Source organism: Chionomys nivalis, chromosome 21 (genome assembly GCF_950005125.1).
Source record: "Chionomys nivalis chromosome 21, mChiNiv1.1, whole genome shotgun sequence".
NCBI lineage: Eukaryota > Metazoa > Chordata > Mammalia > Rodentia > Cricetidae > Chionomys > Chionomys nivalis.
The window spans coordinates 47,458,067-47,479,283 of record NC_080106.1 but is presented as its reverse complement, the minus strand read 5'-3'; the positions used below and the strand labels follow the sequence as shown (position 1 = coordinate 47,479,283).

General features: G+C 46.2%; 1 protein-coding gene across 2 annotated transcripts in view; it reads left to right on the top strand.

The window, feature by feature from the left end:
* Positions 1 to 21,217, top strand: part of Smad1 (SMAD family member 1) — a 63,377-nt gene that overhangs the window by 8,111 nt on the left and 34,049 nt on the right. Inside the window, exons 1-2 of one of the 2 annotated variants that reach the window (XM_057754060.1) lie at positions 13,360 to 13,384; positions 19,965 to 20,521. In XM_057754060.1, the coding sequence (XP_057610043.1) occupies positions 20,122 to 20,521 (400 nt within the window). In that variant the 5' untranslated portion in view covers positions 13,360 to 13,384; positions 19,965 to 20,121. Of the gene's footprint in view, positions 1 to 13,359; positions 13,385 to 19,964; positions 20,522 to 21,217 lie in introns of those variants that run through there. The other variant, XM_057754059.1, reaches the window with a different exon arrangement.

The following is a 21,217-nucleotide window of genomic DNA, read 5'->3' as shown; positions in this document are numbered from 1 at the left end:
TATGTTGGATTTCCATTGGGGTACCTAGTTAGGTTTTGTAGGTAAGTTAGAGATGCAGAGCTCAGAATTTGTGTGGGATCTTTTTATGTAGGATGAGGGGAGTGCTGGCGTCTCTCTAGCTGCCTGCTGTGCACTCAGAGAGAACCAGGACAAGGAGACACAGCACGTAGGTCCACTTTTCCATCCGAGCTCACACCTAGGAATTCGGACGAGGCATGTCAGAAGAAGCAGCTGTAAGAAAGATGTAGCACTGGAGGAGTGGAGAAACCAGGACTCCGTGAGCAGAGAGTCCAACGGAGGGTCAGAGCGAGGGCGTGCCTGTCACTTGGGCTAAAGGGAAAAAAGCCATACTTAAGTGAATGCAGTTGTGGAGAGAATGAGTGTATTAAGAAATGAGAAATAGATTCTTATACTCCTGCTAGTCCCCTGTTTGTTTAATATGAGACTTTATATGGAAAGGTTGAAGAGACTAAAGGACAGCAATTAAAGACAGTGTGCTTATGACCTGAAGCCCAGATGACAAAGTACCGACCCCTGTAATGTCTGAGTGGTTGGAAAGGAAAGCAAGCGCCTCGGCAGAGTACACACCAGCCTGTGCTGACCCTCCCCGCATTGCAGGGAGCTGGCTACCTGTGTTTAAGATCATGCCCCCAACTTGCTCACACTGTAAATTTTAGAAAACTACCATGACCTCGTGGTTCTTCCTCACTAGGAGGAAAATGGCGCTGAGAGTACAGCCAAGGATTGCTGTAAACATGAAGAGGCATGATTTTGTATTTCATCTAGTTTAAGGTGTTACTTCATGTTCTACTGAAGGAAAAACACCTGTCCAGTTAAACACGGTGGCCTAGGAATCACACTCTGTGTGGCTTTAGAGATATTAAACTAGTATTAAAATGTAGGAGTTGCATCTTTCGGCCGTTCTGTGTGGGGCCATCCGCCCAGTGAGCATTATTCAGCCGTGCTGACTGTTCACACAAATCAGTGTGGTTTACAGTAGAGAATGTTAATGAGGGCAGTGTTGCATCTCGTCCAGATAAAGGGGTGCCGCTGGGGTGAGGGGCTAAAGGACCTAATAGCGAGCAGAGGAATCTTGAAGAAAAGCCGTGAGACAGCCAAGTCTGGGAATTTGTACCTAAAGCACTTCCTGGGCAGTTGTTGATAGCAGTGTTTAGGAAGTATGGCCACTGAACTCGGGCGAATTCCTCTAAAGACCTAGGCATGTTTTTTTAATTGTTCAAAGCCTTTAAAAATCAGTATTCCGAATTTGTCCGTGCCCTTTCCCGTTGACCTCCGCCCCAGTCCAGGGATTAATACCCGCATCTTCCGTCTTTTGCGACATTCATTAGGGTTAATTTCTGTCCCACTCTGACAACATGTACTTAGGTGCTAGCAAGGGTTCTTACCACGTGTAGATGGAAAGGTTACTGTGTGACAGCCCGGGGGAACTGCCGAGCCTCCGGATGTGGCTCCAAAAAGAAAAGCTTCATAGATATGACAAACACTGTTGTAATATGGAGCGGCGGGGCTGCGTCCCCGGCACCCGGCTGCCCGCATGGCTTTACCCAAAATAATTAAACAGAAACTGTATTTTTTTAATCAATGCCTGGCCCATTAGTTCCAGCCTCTTATTGACTAGCTCTTACATATTAATCTAACCCATTTCTAATATTCTGTGTAGTACCACGAGCTGGCTTACCAGGAAAGATCTTAACCTGCGTCTGTCCGGAGTGGGAGAATCATGGCGACTCCCTGACTCAGCTTCTTTCTCCCAGCATTCCGTTCTGATTACTCCACCCACCTAAAGGCTGGCCAATCAAATGGGCCAAGGCAGTTTCTTTATTAATTAACCAATGAAAGCAACAGATTAGAAAGAGATCACTCCCACATCATTTTTTCTTTTTCTGTTTAAACAAAAAAGGTTTTTATTTTAACATAGTAAAATTACATATAACAAAACAGTTAACAATAATTACAGTTACAATATTTATATCTACTTTATCTTTTATCATAACTAAGAAAAACTATAACTAACCATTCTTTAACTCCATCAAAGACTCCAGAAGGATATAATATTACCTAAGTAAACAAGAAATCCAAAACTCTAGAAATGACAGAGACATCTCGCTGCCTGTACAGTCACCCAAAGTTCCTCTGTACCGTTGGGGCATCCATCTTTGGCCTTCAGGCCCATAGTATCCAGCAGACATTTCCATGAAGCAGGAAATTCTAAAGCAGTTCACTCACTTTCTGCTGTGTCCTGCAGAATGTCTCGTAGACTCTTTCATAGGTCAGGAACCCCGAAAGACCATCTCACCTTTAGGCAAGTTTAGCAGTTCTCTTTCTGCGGGTTCTCTGTGTCCAGTTTATGTAACAGTTCAGGCAAGAGCAGTTTCTTGCCCAAATGGCTATCAAACTCCTTAAGGAGCCTCTTTAGTGCCCATCTTCCTCTTGAAGTAGATTGGTGCTGCCAGGAGCAGACATGTCTCATTATCATGAAAAGCCCTAAGTTATTAAAACATTAAATGCCATATTCTGCAGTCTTTGAAAGATATGAAGAATGCCTGTCTAGCTGAAATATATCTATGCACATCTAGAAAATCTAACTAACATGACTAAAATCTTGACAATTATCGATGATTATCCATTAACAACCTATATACATTACATTTTTAAATGAACTGTACAATCACAATACCTTAATCAAGATTAGAAATATGCATATACATATAACAAAATTGACCTTCAAATCCACACCAATGCAAATTATTCATATCTATATCATATCCCCCTTTAAATGTAAAAGAACATTTATAAACCATGTCCATAGTGTGCACAAATATGCAGGCAGCCTGACAGCAGGTCTCGGCAGGGTTACTGTGGCCTGCAGGAACCTTCCCAATGCAGCAGGAAGCAATACCCCCTCCGCAGAGAAGAACTGAGCGAGCACCTCACAAACAGATGCAACACAGGCCAATGAAGGGGTCCTGCACTGGCTCGTCCCTGGGAGGGAAGGGAACAGTGTGTTGTCTTGGACCTTAGTGAGTTTCTCACTGAGATCGGAATGCATCTGTCTGGCAACACTGGGAACGAAGGAAAGGGGTCCAGTATTTCAGAGCAACCCGTGGGAACCAGGAGTTGCAGGGGGTGTGAGATAGATATATGTAAACTCAGTTGTTTCCTGCACAGTAGCCTGCTTCTCTCCATGACAGGTCTCGGGGTCAGGGGTCACCAAAGTAGAATTTAGCATTTCTGGCCTTGTTAGGGCTCTGGCACATGCACAGCTGGCAGCTGGCAGGACTAATGAGCCTTCTGTGGGACACTGTGAAACCCCCCTCCCCCGTCTCCTACCTGTACTGTATTAGATTCACAGTGGTGTTTGCTCATGTATATGAGATGCAGTGATGACTTGGAATATGCCTTTGATTATCGAGACAAACAGGCTTACGGAGAACCAAAGTGAGAAAAGTTGCCCTGTGCAGTAAGTAAAACCTCTTCTAAAGTTAAAAAGGCATTCAGAGTTAATCCTCTGATTTTCTGTTACGGATAGTAGTTAGTGGTCAGGGGTTTTACAAGACTTTCCGTACACTGCACAGAGGAGGTTTGCTGATGATGGGTGAGATTCTGACCCAGCTGAATCAAATTCCGTCTTGCTCAGCATTGGATGCAAGTCTGTCCAAAAGCTGCTGGGCAGACTTGTCTGTTTTCTCACCCTCACCTGGCCTCTGAGTTGCCTGAAAATACTTTCGAGGTGGAGGGGAATTGCATGTCTCACCTGTAGGCTCCGTGGTGGGGGGAGTGCTCATCTCGCCTGTAGGCTCCGTGGTGGGGGGAGTGCACATCTCACCTGTAGGCTCCGTGGTGGGGAGTGCACATCTCGCCTGTAGTCTCCCTGGTGGGGGGAGTGCACATCTCACCTGTAGGCTCCCTGGTGGGGGGAGTGCTCATCTCACCTGTAGGCTCCGTGGTGGCCTGCAGTCATCCTTCGGCATCCTTTAGATTTCCTCTGAATGGTGAGTAACCAGGAGGAGGGTCCCTGAGTGGGCATGCACTTGGTCACATGTGCCACTCAGACACTCTGAGCTAAGTTGGACAGGAGGAATGAATGTCAAGATGTTAATTTTATTAAATGTAGTGGCTTTTTTAAGTGTGTGTGTGTGTGTGTGGAAGAGTTGGGGGAGGGTCTGTGGACAGCTTTTGGGAATCAGCCCTCACCTCCACCTTCTTTGAGGCATTGATGTTTCTGTGTTTGCACTGCTCACTCTAATATAGCCTGTGACCCTCCAGGCAGTTCTGTCTCCGCTCTCAGCTCACCCTCTGAGTGCTGGGATTATAGGTGCACGCTACCATATCTGACTTTTTACTTGGTTCTGGGGAATTGGACTCAAATCATCAAGCCTGCCAGGCAAGCACTTTTACCCACTGAGCCATCTCCCTGGCCCAGTGACTTTTCTTGATGGGAAATAAAATAGCTCTGTAGAAATTAGACATGACCCCTTTTAAAAGCTCAGGACAGTTGGTGTGTGCTTGCCCTCTCGTGTGTTGGAGCTTCCTGTTTTGTTGATGGCTCTTGCTGGCTCTGCAGTCCCGAGTGATGAATAACAACTTCGTTGTTTTCCCTGTTGTGTTTAGTTTCTGTTTAGTTTGTTCAAGCTTCAGAGAACGTTTGGTAGGTTTTTAATGTTTTTTCCTACCTGAAAAAATTGAGCTTGTCATCTAGATGATTGGCACAAAAACTTGATGGCATTTATTTGTGCTTAAACAGGGAGTCGTCAGATTGTAGGAGGCGAGATGTTTGTGTTCCAGGAAAGCTTTCTCCTCACAGGGCACATCTGCTGTTGGGATTTGGGGACTGAAGTCAGTATTAGCCAACTCAACAAACACTCTGGGCATCCTTCAAAGGACTGTGTGGTTTGAGAGGGAAGGAAGTGTGTCGTTTGTACCTGAGCAGGCAATCTGGTTGGCACGATAGTAGTACGGAAGGTTGGCTAACAAGAGCTTGAGTTTAAAGGCAGCTCAGGCATGCTTGGGGTGATCTCTCAAAATCAAGGGATTGGGACGGAAGTTTGATGCAATTAGTAAGGCGTTCTAGATTTATTATTCGTTTAGTATATGTGTGTGTGTGTTTTCATGCATGTGTGCATACCATACTGTGCCTATGTCAGAGGACAACATGGAAGAGTGGTTCTCCTTCGACTGTCTGGCTCCGGTCTTCTGGTGTGGAGGCAAGCACCTAACCCGTTCGAGCTCTCTTGCCTGTCTGGGAAAGTGGTTCCTGCCAGTCTACTTTTCTCCCTTAGCTGATTCTCCAGCAAGTTTCTGAATGCCCCAAATGTATATTTATACTTAGTGCATATCTTATACAGTTTGATAAAGTTGGGATAAAAGATCATAAATATAGGACTTGGACTAAGGAGCTCGTAACCCTGTGGAACAGCGCAAACCTGCTTGTCTGGTCTGGCTTCTGTTGTAATGCCTTTTATTTCAGTTATCATGTTAACTGAGTTCCTTGAGGGTGTGCGGGGTGTCTTCATGATCTCTGTGTGAAAGCACACTGGTTCCCACCTGGCCTGTTCTTCAGAGTCCCATCCACATCAAGAGCACAGAAAACCTGGCCGTCCAGGGAACGCTATGATAATCAGGGTTGGCCTGGCTCACTGCATGTGTGCTGAGTGCATTTTTCTGTGTTGATGTTTTTGAAAACATGTTAGGAAATCTGCCATGTTATGTTGTAAGTGCCTTGTGGGTATGGTCTGTGAGTAGCTTTCGTGCTTGGGGGTTTGTGGTAGGATGTGGGACCGGTTTAAGTGTTGAAGCACACCAGTGAAACACTCAGGACTATTGCTCTGTTTTTTGTTGAGGAGAGAAGAGCTGGATGTGGGCTGGAGAGATAGTTCAGCTGTTAAGAGCACTTACTGCTCTTGCAGAGGATTTACATTTGGTTCTTAGCACTTGCAATCAGGTAATTTAGTCCCATATAACTTGTACTCTAGGGGATCCAGTGCCCCGCCCTCTACTGGCCTGGTCGGGGAGTACACTCATTGTACACACACACACACACACACACACACACACACACAAAGAGAAAGGGTAGTGTTTTGGACATCATTTCTTCTATTCTGGCAGGAACCAGAGACTCCTCACATTGAAGAGTTAGCTATGCAGCAAAACAAAGCCGCTGAGACCTGAGGTGCTGATTGCTGAGAGAAAAGGAGGGGAGGTGCGGTAGAACAGTGTGGTCGCCTGGCAGTGTCCTTAGTTGTCACAGTCTGGAGGCCAGCGTGGGGACAACAGCTAGCTCATGGGAGCCAGAGGCCGGGGTGCGTCTGTGCTGCCGTCAGGCTGAGGCGGGGCAGGGAGGGTCAGGAAGCAGCAGGATAACGGAAGTGACGTCACCGACGTGTGTCTGCCACACCTGCTTTGTCTTTCCCGCCACGCCGCCCCCCACCACTTCTTCAGAGTCCAGACAGCACCGGGACTTGCAGCTGTGTGCTAGGCCGTACAGTGACTGTTGTGGTATTTTTGTCTTTACTAAAATAAGATGTCTGAAAAGTTCTTGGCTAAATTTTCTTTCCCTCTATGCTTGCTCAGTTGGGAAAGTCTTATCCCAAGAATGGGAAATGAGCCTCGTAGTTTGTTTTTGCACTGTTTTATATTTTTAATAAAAATGTTGAAAATAAAAAATCTTTAATCACACTTATCCGTTTATGTATGCGTATGTGTGTCAGTGGGTAGGCACATTGTGCCATGGTGCACATTTGGAAGTCAGAGGCCAACTTTCAGGAGTCCGTTTTCTCCTTCTACTGTGTGGGGCCTAGGGATGGGACTCAGGTCCTCATGATTGGCCGCAAGCGCCTCTACCTGCCGACTCATACTGTCAGTCCGGGAAATGAATTGCTAAAGGGGACGTTAGTATTCCACAGACAGCTAAGAAAGGGGTACCAAGCGTGGAGCCTCTCTGTGGGCTATTGGTGTGACATCCTGCTCCACTTTATTCAAAGCTCTGTAGGGACAAGTGAACCGAATTTTGTTACGGCCATCCTGATAAAACTTATGATTTGCCCATGTTCTAAGATTGGAACATACCAAGAAGGAAAACAGTAGCAACAGAAGTAAATTAGGAAGGGAAAGAGGTGGAGGAATCAAAATGCTAACCAAACAAATCCTTACGCTTTCTGCTTCAAACAAAAAGGGGGTATCGTTGAGGAAGCAGGGGGTGGCTGGGTAGCCTCAGTGAGTTCCGTTGGCCCACTGGCCATTTGGGTCTTGGTTTTACAGCTTCTAAAGTAAGGCAGACCTTACAAGATTCCCCCTGGGGTGAAGGGCATGGTGCCTGTGGCTGGTTCAGGGTCCTTGACTTCCTGTGACTTTCCATTGTAAGGGAGCCACATAGCTTAGGATAGACAGGAGTGGTGTGGCAGCGAAGAAGACAGTGTCGGCCATTCTGCTTGCACGTGTGTGTTCCTTAGTAGTAAATAGGCAATGCCCGGTGCCCGTCTCTAGTCTCCTTACAGCGTGTCTCACACTTCCTTCCCTCCGCACATTCTTGCAAGCTCGGCAGAGGTGGGAACTCTCGTTCGTACTTGTTTCCTTTCTTTTGGGGTGCTGGTGAGACCTTCAGAAATTTGTTCTGGAATAGTGGGCACTAAAGCTGTCCAGTAATTGAGCAGGTACTAGAGGGGAAATGGGTTCTCAAGCCTTCTGAGAGCATTGTCTTGGCTCTTGTCTTTCTGATGGGTAAGTTTTACAGGGGGTTACTGGGTAGGACCGGATATGATCCGAGGCAGAAGGCCCTCGATTATGGGACAGGCAGACCTTTTGGTCTATGCTTGCCTTTATCTACAGCTTAGTTTTTCTAAATATAGTGGGAAACGGTTTCTTTCAGCTCTCAGGTAGAGGGAACTCTTGCTGACGGGTCAAAGGCTACCACTCTGACTTCTCCGAAGCGGCTACGTGTGCAGTGGCCAGTCCATCCATGGTCAGAGGGTTGCCGGTGGGCTGCCATTGGTTCTGTGGGAGAAGGTTCTGTCTGGCTCGCTCAGCACTGGTTTCAGGGGTTCTCCAAAGTTCATCTCCACAAATTGGTTCTCGCAACTCACCTTTAGTCCAGAAAAGAGGCAGAGACAGTTTGCTGTTGGAGATGTTCAGGTAATAGAGAACATTTCCCCTTCCCTTGGTAATATTGCATATGTTGAAGTACTGGTGTTGATGAGCAGCTGATGGAAAGAGGACTTAACAGGAAACAAACACACTTTTCATAATAGGATACCATTTCGTAAAATTGAATTTTTGATCATTTAGCCGAATTGCTTAAAAAAAAAAAAAATTCATTTGTGCCCGTGTTCTGTTTCTCTAGGCAAGTCATTGTTTCTAAACTGGGCACAGGGATGCAATGTGCTCCCCTGAAGATGCCCGTTAGTGGTACCAGTCTGCACAAATGCTCCCTTAGTTGCTTTCCCCTCTATATATGTAAAATGTCAATTGTGACACCTGTTGGCACAAATGCTGCCTTTTGAAGCTGTGCAGAATGAACCTTGCACCTACTTTCAGCTTTTATTATTGGAATTTTAGACCCCAAAACAAGAATCTGGTTTAAAAAAAAAAAGTGGTTGGCTCTGGCACCCCCAGCTCCCAGCTCATTCCTGAAGGTGACGGCCACCAACTTTCAGTTTTATTCAGTTCTGACGAGGTTTGCAAAACACCTGGTAAAGAACACTATTGTGCAAATAGAGAACTCTGATAGTTAAACAGAGGGTAGAGAAACCTGCCTCTGCACAGAGACAGGCTTTTGTTTCAGAGGTTTGAAGAGGGCTCGTGGAAGAGACGCTGGTTTGTAGCATCTTTTAATCGAAGACCGAAGGTTTATTTCATGTGAGTCTTGAATGTATCTCTGCTGGTTGCATTTTTAGTAATAGCCGTGTTACCCTGCGGGTTGTATGTGGTATTGTTAGATGTGTGTGTTCTCTAGAGTGGTAGGAGCAGATACCCTCTCCTGTCTATGTGGGGACGCTGCTCTCCTCCAGCTCTCTCTACTCTCGCTCGCCTCTGCACCCTCTCGTTCTTCGCTGCCTCCAAGCCATTTCTGCCAGCCTCCTGGAAGACACCGGTTTTGAGGGCTGTGTCCCTACTCCCTCCCTCCCCTGCCAGTCTCCTGTGGTCTCACTGCACGCTGGTTACCTCCCTAATACTCAGTCTCGGTCACCATAACACTGGGCTTCATACTTCTGAAAATGAAGTAGGTTTCTCGATACTGTATGTAACCGTTTTCTGTTTGTACAAGTAGGGTTATCTACTCATGTCAGGATACAACTGGAATCTGAGCACCTCTGCCATACCATGCTGGCCCAGGCCTTTAACACCTATGTCTTAGTGGCTGCCACCTTCCCCCCTTGAGACTCTCCCACTCAGAATCCCTCCTTGGGCCCCTTCAGTCTGTCACAGCCCAGCAGGCTGCAGTAATCCTGTTAGCTGCCAGTCAGATGTGTTTCCAGTGAGGTCCGGGCTTTAGCAGTTTCCTCAGCCTGGTTCCCTGCTCGCCTCTGTCCCCTTACACGGGCTCCACTCCAGCCAAACTGGACTCCCGGATTCCCCAGAACATGCGGGCACTTCTGGACAGCAGCCTTTGCCCTCGCTCCTCTGTTTACCCTGCTTCCTGGGTCTCTGTTCAGGGCGTGTTCTCGGTGAGGTTTCCTGCACACCAGAATGCAGGTCTATAGGTGTTAGGGCACTGCCTTTGTCTCAGTACTTACGACAGCTCTTGGCACATCATCCGTGTTTGTTGAGTGAATTAAATAACTGTGGTAGTTACCTTCTTTTTTTTTTTTAAGTATTAAAATAATGTTAGAAGTTAAACAAAAATAAAATGAACAAGTTTTATTTTACATATATAAGCAGTATCCCAAGAGCATCTATCACTTGGCAAATTGCTCTGTTAACGGAATATGTTCAAATGTTTCAGCGTGTACTGTTTCCAGACCTATCTTACTATAAATGCACATTTAATCCTTGTAACAACCCAGTCAGGGTGGTGGTGGCATCAGCTGTGGTAAAGTCGCTGAGGAACAGAAGTCACAGCAGCTATGCAGTGGGGAGCAGCAGCTGAAGCCTTTTCAATGAAGGGCTCTTGTTTTTTATTTAAAAGCTATCATAAAATGGCAAAAAAAAAAAAAGATTTTATTTAAAATCCTGAAAAAACAGGCTCTGGCTAATTTTGGTTTTAGTCCACCTTTTGTTTCCATTTTGAAAACATAAAGTAAATGGTTAATGTTAAAAACCCCTGACAATGTCAAAGCGACAAGTTTTATTTCTCTCACCTGTGGAGGAAGTGGCCTCCACCCAGCTTGAATGAATTAGGAGGGAAGTGATTTTTTCAAGTGATAAAAAGAAATAGAATTCCATGCTCTTCCCACAGGAGGGGCTCAACAATCGGGAGAGAGGCGTGAGACCATATGTTGGTTTGCAAAAGGATATAACTCGTAAAGATGTTTCCTTTGATGCCCGTGATGGACATGGATGTGTTTCCCTTCTAGAGGGTCCTGATTAAATTAAGCAATTAAGAGCAGGGCTAAAGGATCTAAATATAGAGAGTGAGTTCACGTTGTCCTGCTCCGGGTACAGCAGCACGCCCCACAGATGTGGCCGCTCTTACAAACAGCACCTGCACGTTCAGAGAAAGATGCTAGGCAGCGGGAGCTGGCAGGGAATGGAGGCTTTTCCTCCTGTGCTCAAATCCCTTTGCATCTGTGGGCTTGCTGTTTCAATGACCTTGTTTTTAAAACCTGATTCTTAAAGTCTTTTTTTCTTGCTCTTTCTTTTTTTTTTGAGACAGTGTGTCCCCTGGTTGGCTTGGAACTTGCCAGGGAGATCAGACTGGCCTTGAACTCACAGAAATTCTGTCTCTGTCTGCTTCCACACATTGGCACATTGGGAGTAAAGCTGTGCACCACCAAACCCGCCTGCTAACTGAACTTTTATATCAGTCAGTGCAGGCTAAGGTGTAGGTCAAACTGTTAGTAAAATTAGGACAGTCGTAGATGTGAGAGGGTCTGTGAGATGAAGCCACTGTCCCCCAGGCTCAGCTAACGGCACTGCTTCTGTTAGTGACCGGCAGGCATTCCTGGGCACCAGCGGGAATTGTTCCCTTTAGCCTTCTCTGCAGGCTATGTAAAGCTGCTGTTCAAGACAAGGATTCACAGAGAACAGAAGCTTGGTCTGTTTGTTGTTGTTGCTGAGATGACTGAGGGCCTTGCTCTTCTGCACTTCAGGAGTGAGGACCCTGGTGAGCTTCTTCAGGGGAGGTTGTGGGGACCTGGGTCTGCCCAAGATCCCTTCAAGCTGATTCAAGAACAAGCACCCAGTAGGGTTTAGGGGAAATGCCGAGGAGAAGAAAAACCAAGTGTGGAGGTTGACGTTGGGGGCAGTAAGGAAACTGAAATGGCATCAATTTCCTCGTTCTAAGGAGGTTAAAAAAATAAAAATAAAAAGATCCTGAAACTTGCTGCTGCTTAGGGAATCAGAGTGAAATGGGCCACGATGTGTTGGAAAGGGTTTGTGGCTGCAGAGCCGGAGGCGGAGAACGCACACCCGATCATCTGAATGAATAAACTGCAGTTGTATCCCGAGAAGCCCCATTGTTGTGACATCCATAGATTCTTGGATTCTTCTTCATCCAGGGGGCACTGCTTTTGAAGTTATTTGCAGGGTCACAGCCCTCAGTAGGTTTGTAAGTGGTAATCTGGGGTTCACACTCTTGCTGATTTCTAGGTCTTCCTCCTAATCAACAGTGTTCAGAGGCCATATGGCGTCTCTGGCCCCTAGCCTGTGCCCGAGACTGGAAAGGGCTGTTAATGCTGACACCTTCAAGGCACCTGGTCCAGCCCCTGCCTGCCACCCCTACCCCACTGGGGAAAGGCCAACTCTGGAAAGATACATTGTTTTTTAATGAAAACTAAGTAAACTAGATACTCTACCTGGTCAGTCCCTTGAGTGCCTAGCACCAGTGATCTCTGAGCGTCTTCATACTGTTTTCTTACATAGGAATTTTGTAAAAATATTTTTTCCTGGTACTTCATTTTAGCCTAACTTTCTCGCAATGAAATAAAGTCTTTAAAACATATGTGGGGGCGGGGGCAGAGAAGGGGCTCAGTAGGTGAAGGTGCTCACTGCTGAGCCTGAGAGCCAGAGCTCCAACCCATGGCGGAAGGAGGGAGCCGACTCCTAGCTAAAAGTTGTTCTCTGACCTCTGCACGAGCAAAGTGGCGCGCGCGCGCGCGTGTGTGTGTGTGTGTGCGCACACACCATAAATAAATGGAACTTTAACAAATAGAAGAAATATTGAGAGGTTGTATAACCTCCAATGTCCTCTTTTTAAGATTTTATTGTTGTTGTTTTCTTTGTGTGTGTGTGTGTGTGTGTTTTGTTTTTCTGAGAGAGGGTTTCTCTGTGTAACTTTGCAGCCTTTCCTGGATCTTGCTCTGCAGGCCAGGCTAACTTTGAACGCACAGAGATCCACCTGCCTCTGCCTCCCAAGTGCTGGGATTAAACACATGCACTACCACTCCCGGCCCAAGTTTCTCCTGTTGTGGAGATTTTTCTTTCTTATTTTGGTTGGCGGAAAGTCTTACCTACTTGTGTTTGGCCCTCGCTATGACGGGGATGCTGAGAGCTTAAGTTGGAGCGATGAGCTGGTAGCTCGCCTGCGCCTGCCCACAGAGTGGACCCCTCCGGTCACATGCAGCCAGATCATAGCGGTTCAGTTAAGAGTTCTTTTCTGAGACTAGTGAGGCCCGCCTTCATTTTTATGTTCGTGTAATGACATTGCATTGTGTGGCAATTATAACTTGTCTTTTCTGTTGCCTGCCTTACTTATGAGAGTATAAACCTTCCCCACCTGACTTTCTTCTGTTTGTTGGAGGAGGGGGATAAATATGCCAGTCTTTGCCAGACTTGAATATTCTTCACCCCTTTTTTGAGATACTATGTAGCCTTATTTCAAACTCAGTATGTAGATTGGCTGGGTTTGTCCTCAGAGATTCGCATACTTCGGCCTGCCAGGGTGCTGAGATGAAAGGGGTGCATCTCTCTGCCCCAGCATTGCTTTCACCCCTTTAATCCCTCTGGGGCCCCAGCTCCAACCTGAAGGGCCGCCCACAGTCAGGGCGGGGTTTCTGCCACCCTCCCTTTATCTCCTCTGGAAAACTCCCTGACAGTTAGGCCCAGAGGTGTGGATAGCTAATTTAGGTACTTCTTAACACAATCAAGTTGATAATCAAGATTGATTTACCAAAGCCAGTGTCTCTCTTTGTCAGGCGATGGGGGTGTGGCCTTTCCTGGGAAGTCCTTGTGTGTGACCATTCCATGGGAATTCTGCTGTCTGGCTTCTAAAGTAAGAAACTTGATGTTATTGAAAGTTTTGAGTTCTTTGGTCTTCTGAATTCTGGTTAATCCAATAGCCTAACTTCATGTAGGCCTAATGATTATAACCATATTTTTTACTTCCCCATCTGTACTTTACTGAATTATAGGGTTTTTCTTGTGTTTTATAAGATGTTACTGTCTGTGAGCTTATGAAAAGGAAAATATTCTTTTACAGCCTTTGTCTTCTGGCCCTGTAGCATTTAGTCTTCTGTTAGCGTGTTGTTTCTGTGAGTGTGAGGAATTAAGTATTTTTAAATCCATTTTAGAATAATGGAAGTTTCATTATAGGCCCTGGTGTGCTCGTCTTTGTCTCCTCTTTCTAGTCACGTATTTCAGAGGAAGCAGAGTTCCCCTCCTCGGGCCATGGATTGGATACTAGGGTAGGTTAGCTGCACCTTTCTCTGCTGAGGACTTTAGACCAGTGGTTTTCAACCTGTGGTTCTAACCCCTGAGCGAATGACCCTTTCTCAGGAGATTGTCAGAAAACACAGATACTGCTGGGCGGTGGTGGCGCACGCCTTTAATCCCAGCACTCGGGAGGCAGAGGATCTCTGTGAGTTTGAGGCTAGCCTGGTCTAGAAGAGCTAGTTCCAGGACAGGAACCAAAAGCTACGGAGAAATCCTGTCTTGAAAATCTGAAAAGAAAGAAAGAAAGAAAGAAAGAAAGAAAGAAAGAAAGAAAGAAAGAAAGAAAGAAAGAAAGAAAGAAAGAAAAGAAAGCACAGATACTCACATTACAACTCATAACGATAGCAAAATTACAGTTATGACATAGCAGTGTAATAGCTTTATGGCTGGGGTCACCACAACATGAGGGACTGTCTTAAGGGGTCACAGTATTAGGAAGGTTGAGAGCCACTGGTCTACACAGTGGATCTCTCAGGCCTGTTTGCTGCTGTGGTGTCCAGAATCTAGAACAAGATGATTTTCTATATTAAAAATGACAAATGACACAGGCCTATAAGCCTCTCCGCAGGTCTTGTTATTCTGTGTGTCCACGGGTTCAGTCCATCTGTGTAAAATGGTGGCCATGATGTAGTCTGGAAACAGACCCCAGTTGATTTATTTATGGAGTTACTAGAAAATGCTTTCCTTAAAAATGTAGATCAAACAAAATCTTTTTAAAGTTTTTTTTTTTTCTTGAATAATCTACCCAGCTGTTAGGCGGTTTCAAAGTAAAGTTAATTAATGCCCTGTGCTTTTGCTTGGCTCAGTCCTCTTGATCGTTAGGCCCTGATACTGTGCCATTAGTTAGGAGAGAAGGAATGGATGGGTCAGAGGGTGAGAGGTGGGGGAGGAGTGGGCGGCCTCCTGCATAGCTGAGCACGTGCTGGTCAGTAACTTTTTAAAGGTAGTGTGAGCCTTCGATTTTATTTTTCTCAGTCCCTCTCTGGTACAATCTTACTAGAATATTTAATTACTCCCTCAGGACATACGGAATTGTGCTTTTGTCTGGTTCCCACACCAGGGTCAGGCCTGCAAACCAGTCCTTACTTGTCTCATTTCTTTCCTCTTGTAAGGCCCACCAGGCTTTCCCACTTGTGGAGGTGGACTCCAGGGCTCGGAGGGAACCCCGAAACTCGCGTAAACTGTGCATCTTCCTGTGCCGCTCACACCTCGGGTTCCTTACAGCACCTCACTCAGTAGGGCCTCTGGGTAAAGGGCTCTGCTCTGTGGTTTAAGGAGAGTGGAAATGTTACATGCCCGTGCAGTTCAAGAACGAACGTGTGCATATATGCATGATGTGTGTGTACGTGGACACACGTGCCATAGTGCGTGCGTGGAAGTCAGAGGACATCTGTGTGGAGTGGTTTTCTTCTGCCTTTACATGAGTTCCAGGAACTAAACTCCGTTGCCAGGACTGGGGGCCAAGACTTTTACCCAGAGAGCCATCTTGCCTGCCCAAGGTCCATTTTCTGAAAATATCAGCTGTTGGTTGAAGCCACAGATACAAAACTCAGAGCTGTGGAGGGTCAACTCTGTCTCCAGGTACAAGCTAGTATGACTTAGAACTTTCTGACGGAGTTCAAGGCATTGAACGCGAAGACTGCGGTTGGCCGATATTTACACAGTTGGGTAATTACATGTTTCTTTACTGGATGAGGTAGAGATAAGGAAACTGCATTGAACAATTGGCTGATTCTGTTTCCTCTAATACAAAGCAAATTATGCAGCAATCAAGAGTAGTTTAAATTTCACCCCTTTAATGATAAAGAATATCCCATAAATTTCAAAGTTAGCCATCAAAAAAAAGAATATTCTAATGGCTGACTTGGCTACCAGTCAGTGGTACTAGTTGAAATCCTTCTTGTGACGGAGAGTTTATTAGAGAAGTTGTGAATTGAGAACCGTTTGTAAGTTATCCTTTTGTTATTTCTGGAGCTGGGTCACACTAACAACCCATTTGTGTGTGGGGGGGGGGGGGATGCATGTGAATGCCGAAATCCATGGAGGCTTGAGGCCAGAGACACGGATGCCCTGGAGCTGGAGTTGTCAGTTGTGAGCCATTGGCTGTGGGTGTTGGGAACCAAAATAATGCCAGCTCTTAACTGCTGAGCCATGTCTCCAGCTCCTCACCTCATCCGACTTCTGAGTGAGTGCATAACACCAGGCAGCTTCAGCTCCTGAAGAGTGTGTGTGTGTGTGTGTGTGTGTTGTTGTTTAATTAGCAAACATTTGCATAATGTAGTTTCAGAATCTTTTATAATTTTTCAGTAAAGACTGCTTGGAATGTTTGGGGAGTGGGGGACATTTCAGTCTCTAACCCTGGCCGCAGTCGCTGCCTGGGTACAGGAACAGTGCACTCAGCCCGTTTGTTCTCAGAGTGAGTGCTGTCGCTGTCTGTTTTTCACGGGGGCTGTGAACAGAGCGGATACAGTCCACACAGTGGATATGTGTAAAGTTAATAATTTTCTGGCTATAAATAATTCCCATGAAAATCTTGGTGTGAATTTTTCCCCCTTTCCAGTTTAGAATATTCTCTGCTAGTAAATGCAAACTTCTGATGAGGTAGCTGAGCCAGCCGCTGATGGGGGGGTGGGGGGTGGGGAGTGGGAGTGTTCCTCATTGAATGATTTTGGGTTTTTTGTTTTGTTTTCTTGGTCAGTGTGAAATGTTTGTGTTTGCTTAGGAGGGAAGGAAACCTCTGTATGCTGACTCGTGTTTTTATGTTACCCTTTAAATTGATAAGCCACTTAGCTTCAGACATAAACCAAGGCAGGAAGTACAAAAAGGGACAGAAAAAAATCTGGTTGTATGGCTGCATCTGTAGAACTCATTTTTGAGTTCTTCATGTGAGCTGAATTCCCTGTTGGACATGGACCTGGAAAAGCCTTAACTCTCAGAAGCTTAAGTTGTCAGTATGTATTTTTTATGGCTATCACGCACATTTCCAGGGTTTGTGATCTTTTTAGTTTAATTATTGTGTCATCCAGACCTTGACTGCCGGGTGACCACTGCCTTGCTCCCTTTGTGCTGGGTGCAGAGACCCTGCTTTCTTGAAGGTACTACCTTCCCTGTGAATCTGAGTCGCCTCCCGCCGTCCACAGGCTAAGACACAGAAGATGCAGGCTGTCACCTCTGTATGGGTTGACCCCTTAGAGTTCCTATCTCACATCTGAGTATGGAGATTTAGGACCAGGGTTTAACAGCCTGTGCAGTAGGGGTTCAGACCTCGGTTTTGTCTCTCACAGATAGACATGGAGTATGGAACAAAACATTTAACTTTTCATAATTTTACTTCTTCATGTCTAAAGTGAAGAAAATGGAAGCCTTTCAGAATTTGTTGGTAAGATTAGAGTGGGTGAGCGGAAGCACTCAGGACATCCCTTGTACTTTACAGAAGTCTACATATCGTTCCCGGACTGTCTGAGGCTTCCTCTTTGGAGAACTTCCTGGAGTTAATTCTTCACTCACTCCTTTTCGTCTTTTCTATTTTGTAATAGATTTTGGCTTCATTTATTTAAGCCTTTGCACCAGGCATAGCCGGTGACACCCCAGACCAAGACTGACAGTTGGAGGACTTCCTCCTTTGCAGCATCTTGTTGCTGCACCTTCCAAAGGGAAGATGATTAGGGACTGTCTGAGAGTTCTGAGGCTTTGTTCCTGTGGTCCAACCCCTCCCAGAGGCCATGCCCAATACTATAAGGAGTTAGGACACACACACAAGTATCAGCCTTGCTTGTGTGTTTAACAACTGTTACCACATGGTGCTGTTATCTTCGGTCAGCATTCCTTCTGGGTGAGGCCTGGAGTGGCCGGAGAGGGCAGCGCAGTCCTGTGGGGCTGGCTCTGGATCAGCCATCTGCTCTGTGGAGTTACTTAGATGTTTGTTTGCGTTCTGGTTCTTCCCTTAAACGTCTGTTCCAGTTCTTCAGGGTGTTGGTCACCATCCATCCCCAGTGCCCTAGTTCCAGGCACTTGGGATAACTGTTTTGGGGAATAAAGATCCAGAATGGTGGTTATTAGGCAGTCCCCCTGCACCCCAACACACTCACTTCATATGGTAAACACGCATCAGAAAACAACCCTCAAGTGATTTTGAGATAAATAAGCCCTCCTGTTTGAAAGTCGGTGCTTAAAATATTAAAAATCTTTTTGGGGAGTAAAAGAAAAGAGCTGGTAAAAAATCAGGGTCTCTCTAACTTGCTTCTGGAGGTCTTTCCAGTTCTGGGGGCCGGGTGCCCCCATGCTTTACTGAAGAGTGAATTACCATATCAATAGGTGTGTGATAACTGCCTGTGACTTCTGCTAAGGGCCTAACTTCGTTTTCTCTTTCATTTCCTGTTAAAAGAAAACCTCAAAATAACTAGTAAATTAGGGCTGAGCTCTGGTGAAAGGACAAGCAGCTCTCTGCTGGGTGAGGTTGAGCCTTTACCCTTGGAGAGCTAAGTGCGATCTCTTCATCTTAGTGTGCGTTCTGGAGCCCGGTCATCCAACACGTGCCAGGCACCCTGTGCCAGGTACCACGCTGTGCTCATTTCCAGTCCTCTCCAGTTACTGTTCATGATCAGTATCGGTCTAAGACTGAGGATCAGGAAAATCGTCCCTAATTTATTCCTGCTATTGGTCATTTATGATTTTTTCTAAGAGATTATACAATTTTTATTAGTGTTTTGGTTTTATAGGTTTTCTTTACTATGCTTTAAAAAATAATAATTTCTCAATTCCTTGTATTTTCTTTGGCCTTAAATCACTGCCTACATTCCCAGACTTTTTTTTCCTCCCCAGTAAATGCATTTTAGCTATAAATTTCCATATGATTACAGCTTGTCACTTTTTTTTTTTTTTTTTTTTTTTTTTTAAGGCAGGGTTTCTCTGTATAGACCTAGCTATCTTCTGTAGACCAGGCTCCAGGCTGGTTCAAACTCAGAGAGTTGCCTACTTCTGCCCAGGATTAAAGGCATGTGCCACTACCGCCCAGCTACATCTTATTATTTTTGATGTCATATTTTTATAATCATTCAATTAAAATATTTTATCTCCACTGTAATCTCTTCCTGACTCACAGTTAATATGTGGTTATTTTCAGTAATGATATTATTGTTGATTTCCTAGTTATACTGAGACGAAGACGTCTTATTCATTATTGTTTGTTGCGTGTGGTTGTGTGCACATGTTGTGATTGTCAGGAGTTTTCCCTTGTGTTGTTTGTTCATTTTCAAGACCAGGAGCTTGCCCCCTGGTCTAAGCAGGGAATCCAGCAAGTTCAGAGACACCTCTCCGCCACATCCCCCCTCCCCATCCCCTGTCCTGTCCTGTCCCCTCCTGGGGCTGGGGTTAAATGCTTGCATCACCACTCCTGGCTGTCAGCGTGGGCTGGGTACCTGTGTGAGACCTGTATGAGGCCAGCACTTGAGGCACACAGATAGCTCTTGGCCCAAATATCTTATTTTCCACATGGCTTTACTCCTTGGGTGTTGGTTTTCATGTAAATTGGATCACACGTTTATACTCCTGTCTGTCAGTTCTTCCTCATCAGTTAGTATGTCGGGCTCCCACAGGACTGCGGGTTGGAATAGCTGTTCTGATTCTTTGAGTCTTCTGCTTGGTGTCTGCTGAGGCTTGTCACTTGCCTGTACATTTGAGGTGGTGATATGCAAATCTCCTGAGTGGCTAGCTGTGCCGGAAACACTCCCATGACCTTTGTCCTGGGCCTGGTGTGGCTCTGAGCCCTCTGTTCTCTTCCTCCTGTAAGACCGCCAATCCTGTTGCTTTAAGGTCCCACCCTTATAATCTGATTTAACCCTAGTGAGTTCCTTAGCGGCTCCAGGCCCAAGTACTGTCAGTCACAGTGGGCACTGGGCTTTGATGTATGAATTTTAGGAGAACACAGTTCAGCTCCTGGCAGCATAGAATACAAAAACTCAGGAGCTTAGCGTGGGGTCGCATCTCTGACAAAGCCACCAAATGGGGAAACTGAACAGTAGAAGCTGAGGCCACCTGTACAGGGAAAGACCTAAGGAATTAGTACCTGGCATTTAATAATTAGTTAAATCGATGTGTCTCGAGCTAATTTTAAAGCCAGTTTCCTATCCTGTCTTTCGCAGGTGCTAACTTTGGGTCCCTTCTTGGAACAGAGGAACTGAGCGAGTAGCTAAAGAGAATCTATGTAAACAGACTGAAATCTCTTCTGACTGTGCCCTCTGGAGAGAGACCTCCCCACTTCACCCGGTGTGAGGAGCGTGAAGAGCTAGACCAGTCGCTATGAACGTGACCAGCTTGTTTTCCTTCACGAGTCCGGCTGTGAAGAGACTTCTAGGGTGGAAACAGGGCGACGAGGAAGAAAAATGGGCAGAGAAAGCCGTGGATGCTTTGGTGAAAAAACTGAAGAAAAAGAAAGGGGCCATGGAAGAGCTGGAGAAGGCCCTGAGCTGCCCGGGGCAGCCGAGCAGCTGCGTCACCATTCCCCGCTCCCTGGATGGCAGGCTGCAGGTGTCCCACCGCAAGGGACTGCCTCACGTCATTTATTGCCGCGTGTGGCGCTGGCCTGACCTCCAGAGCCACCATGAACTGAAGCCTCTGGAGTGCTGTGAGTTTCCTTTCGGTTCCAAGCAGAAGGAAGTCTGCATCAACCCCTACCACTACAAGCGAGTGGAGAGCCCTGGTGAGTGGGGATGCGTTTGGTGTGCCCCGTGAGTTCCGCCGAGAGCAGAGCAACAACTGCTTTCTGTTGTGGGGTGTAAATGCAAAATATTGGGGGGGAATGTTGTGTGGACTCGCACATGTGTGTGCAAAAGAGAAAGAGCACAGGAACACTTGTACGCTACTCAGCCTTCGCTCACTGTAACGATCCCTTTAGAAAGAGGCAGGTGATTTGGAAAGTATCGGTCCTTGGTCCCATTGGCTCCAGGACTCTCTGTCCTGCAGCACAGTAGCATCCTGGGGCGGAACGGTGGTGGAGCAGAGCTCATGTCGAAAGAGGAAAGAGCTGGAGCCCACTGTCCCTTTTGGTGACTAGACTTCCCACTAGGCTCTGGGGACAAGTCTTGAGTGAACATTTGGGGGTGCATTGCGGTCCAAAATTCAGCAACCCCGGAGTATTTCATACATGCTAACAGCCTCCTCCTCTCTATGTGACTTCATTTCTTGGAATCGGGCTCTGAAAATTGAGTTTTGTGTCTGAATCTGCTTTGTATGGTTCACATTGTTCTGTGTGTCTTTCTAGCGAGTTCAGCTGTGTGGCACATCAGCGGTCAGCTGAAGCACAGGCTCTTGCCGTGTGCCGCGAAGGAAGGGCAGTGTGGGGCACTCCATGTTTCCTGGCAGCACTTTTTGTCATCTGTGTTGAGGTGTGCCGTCG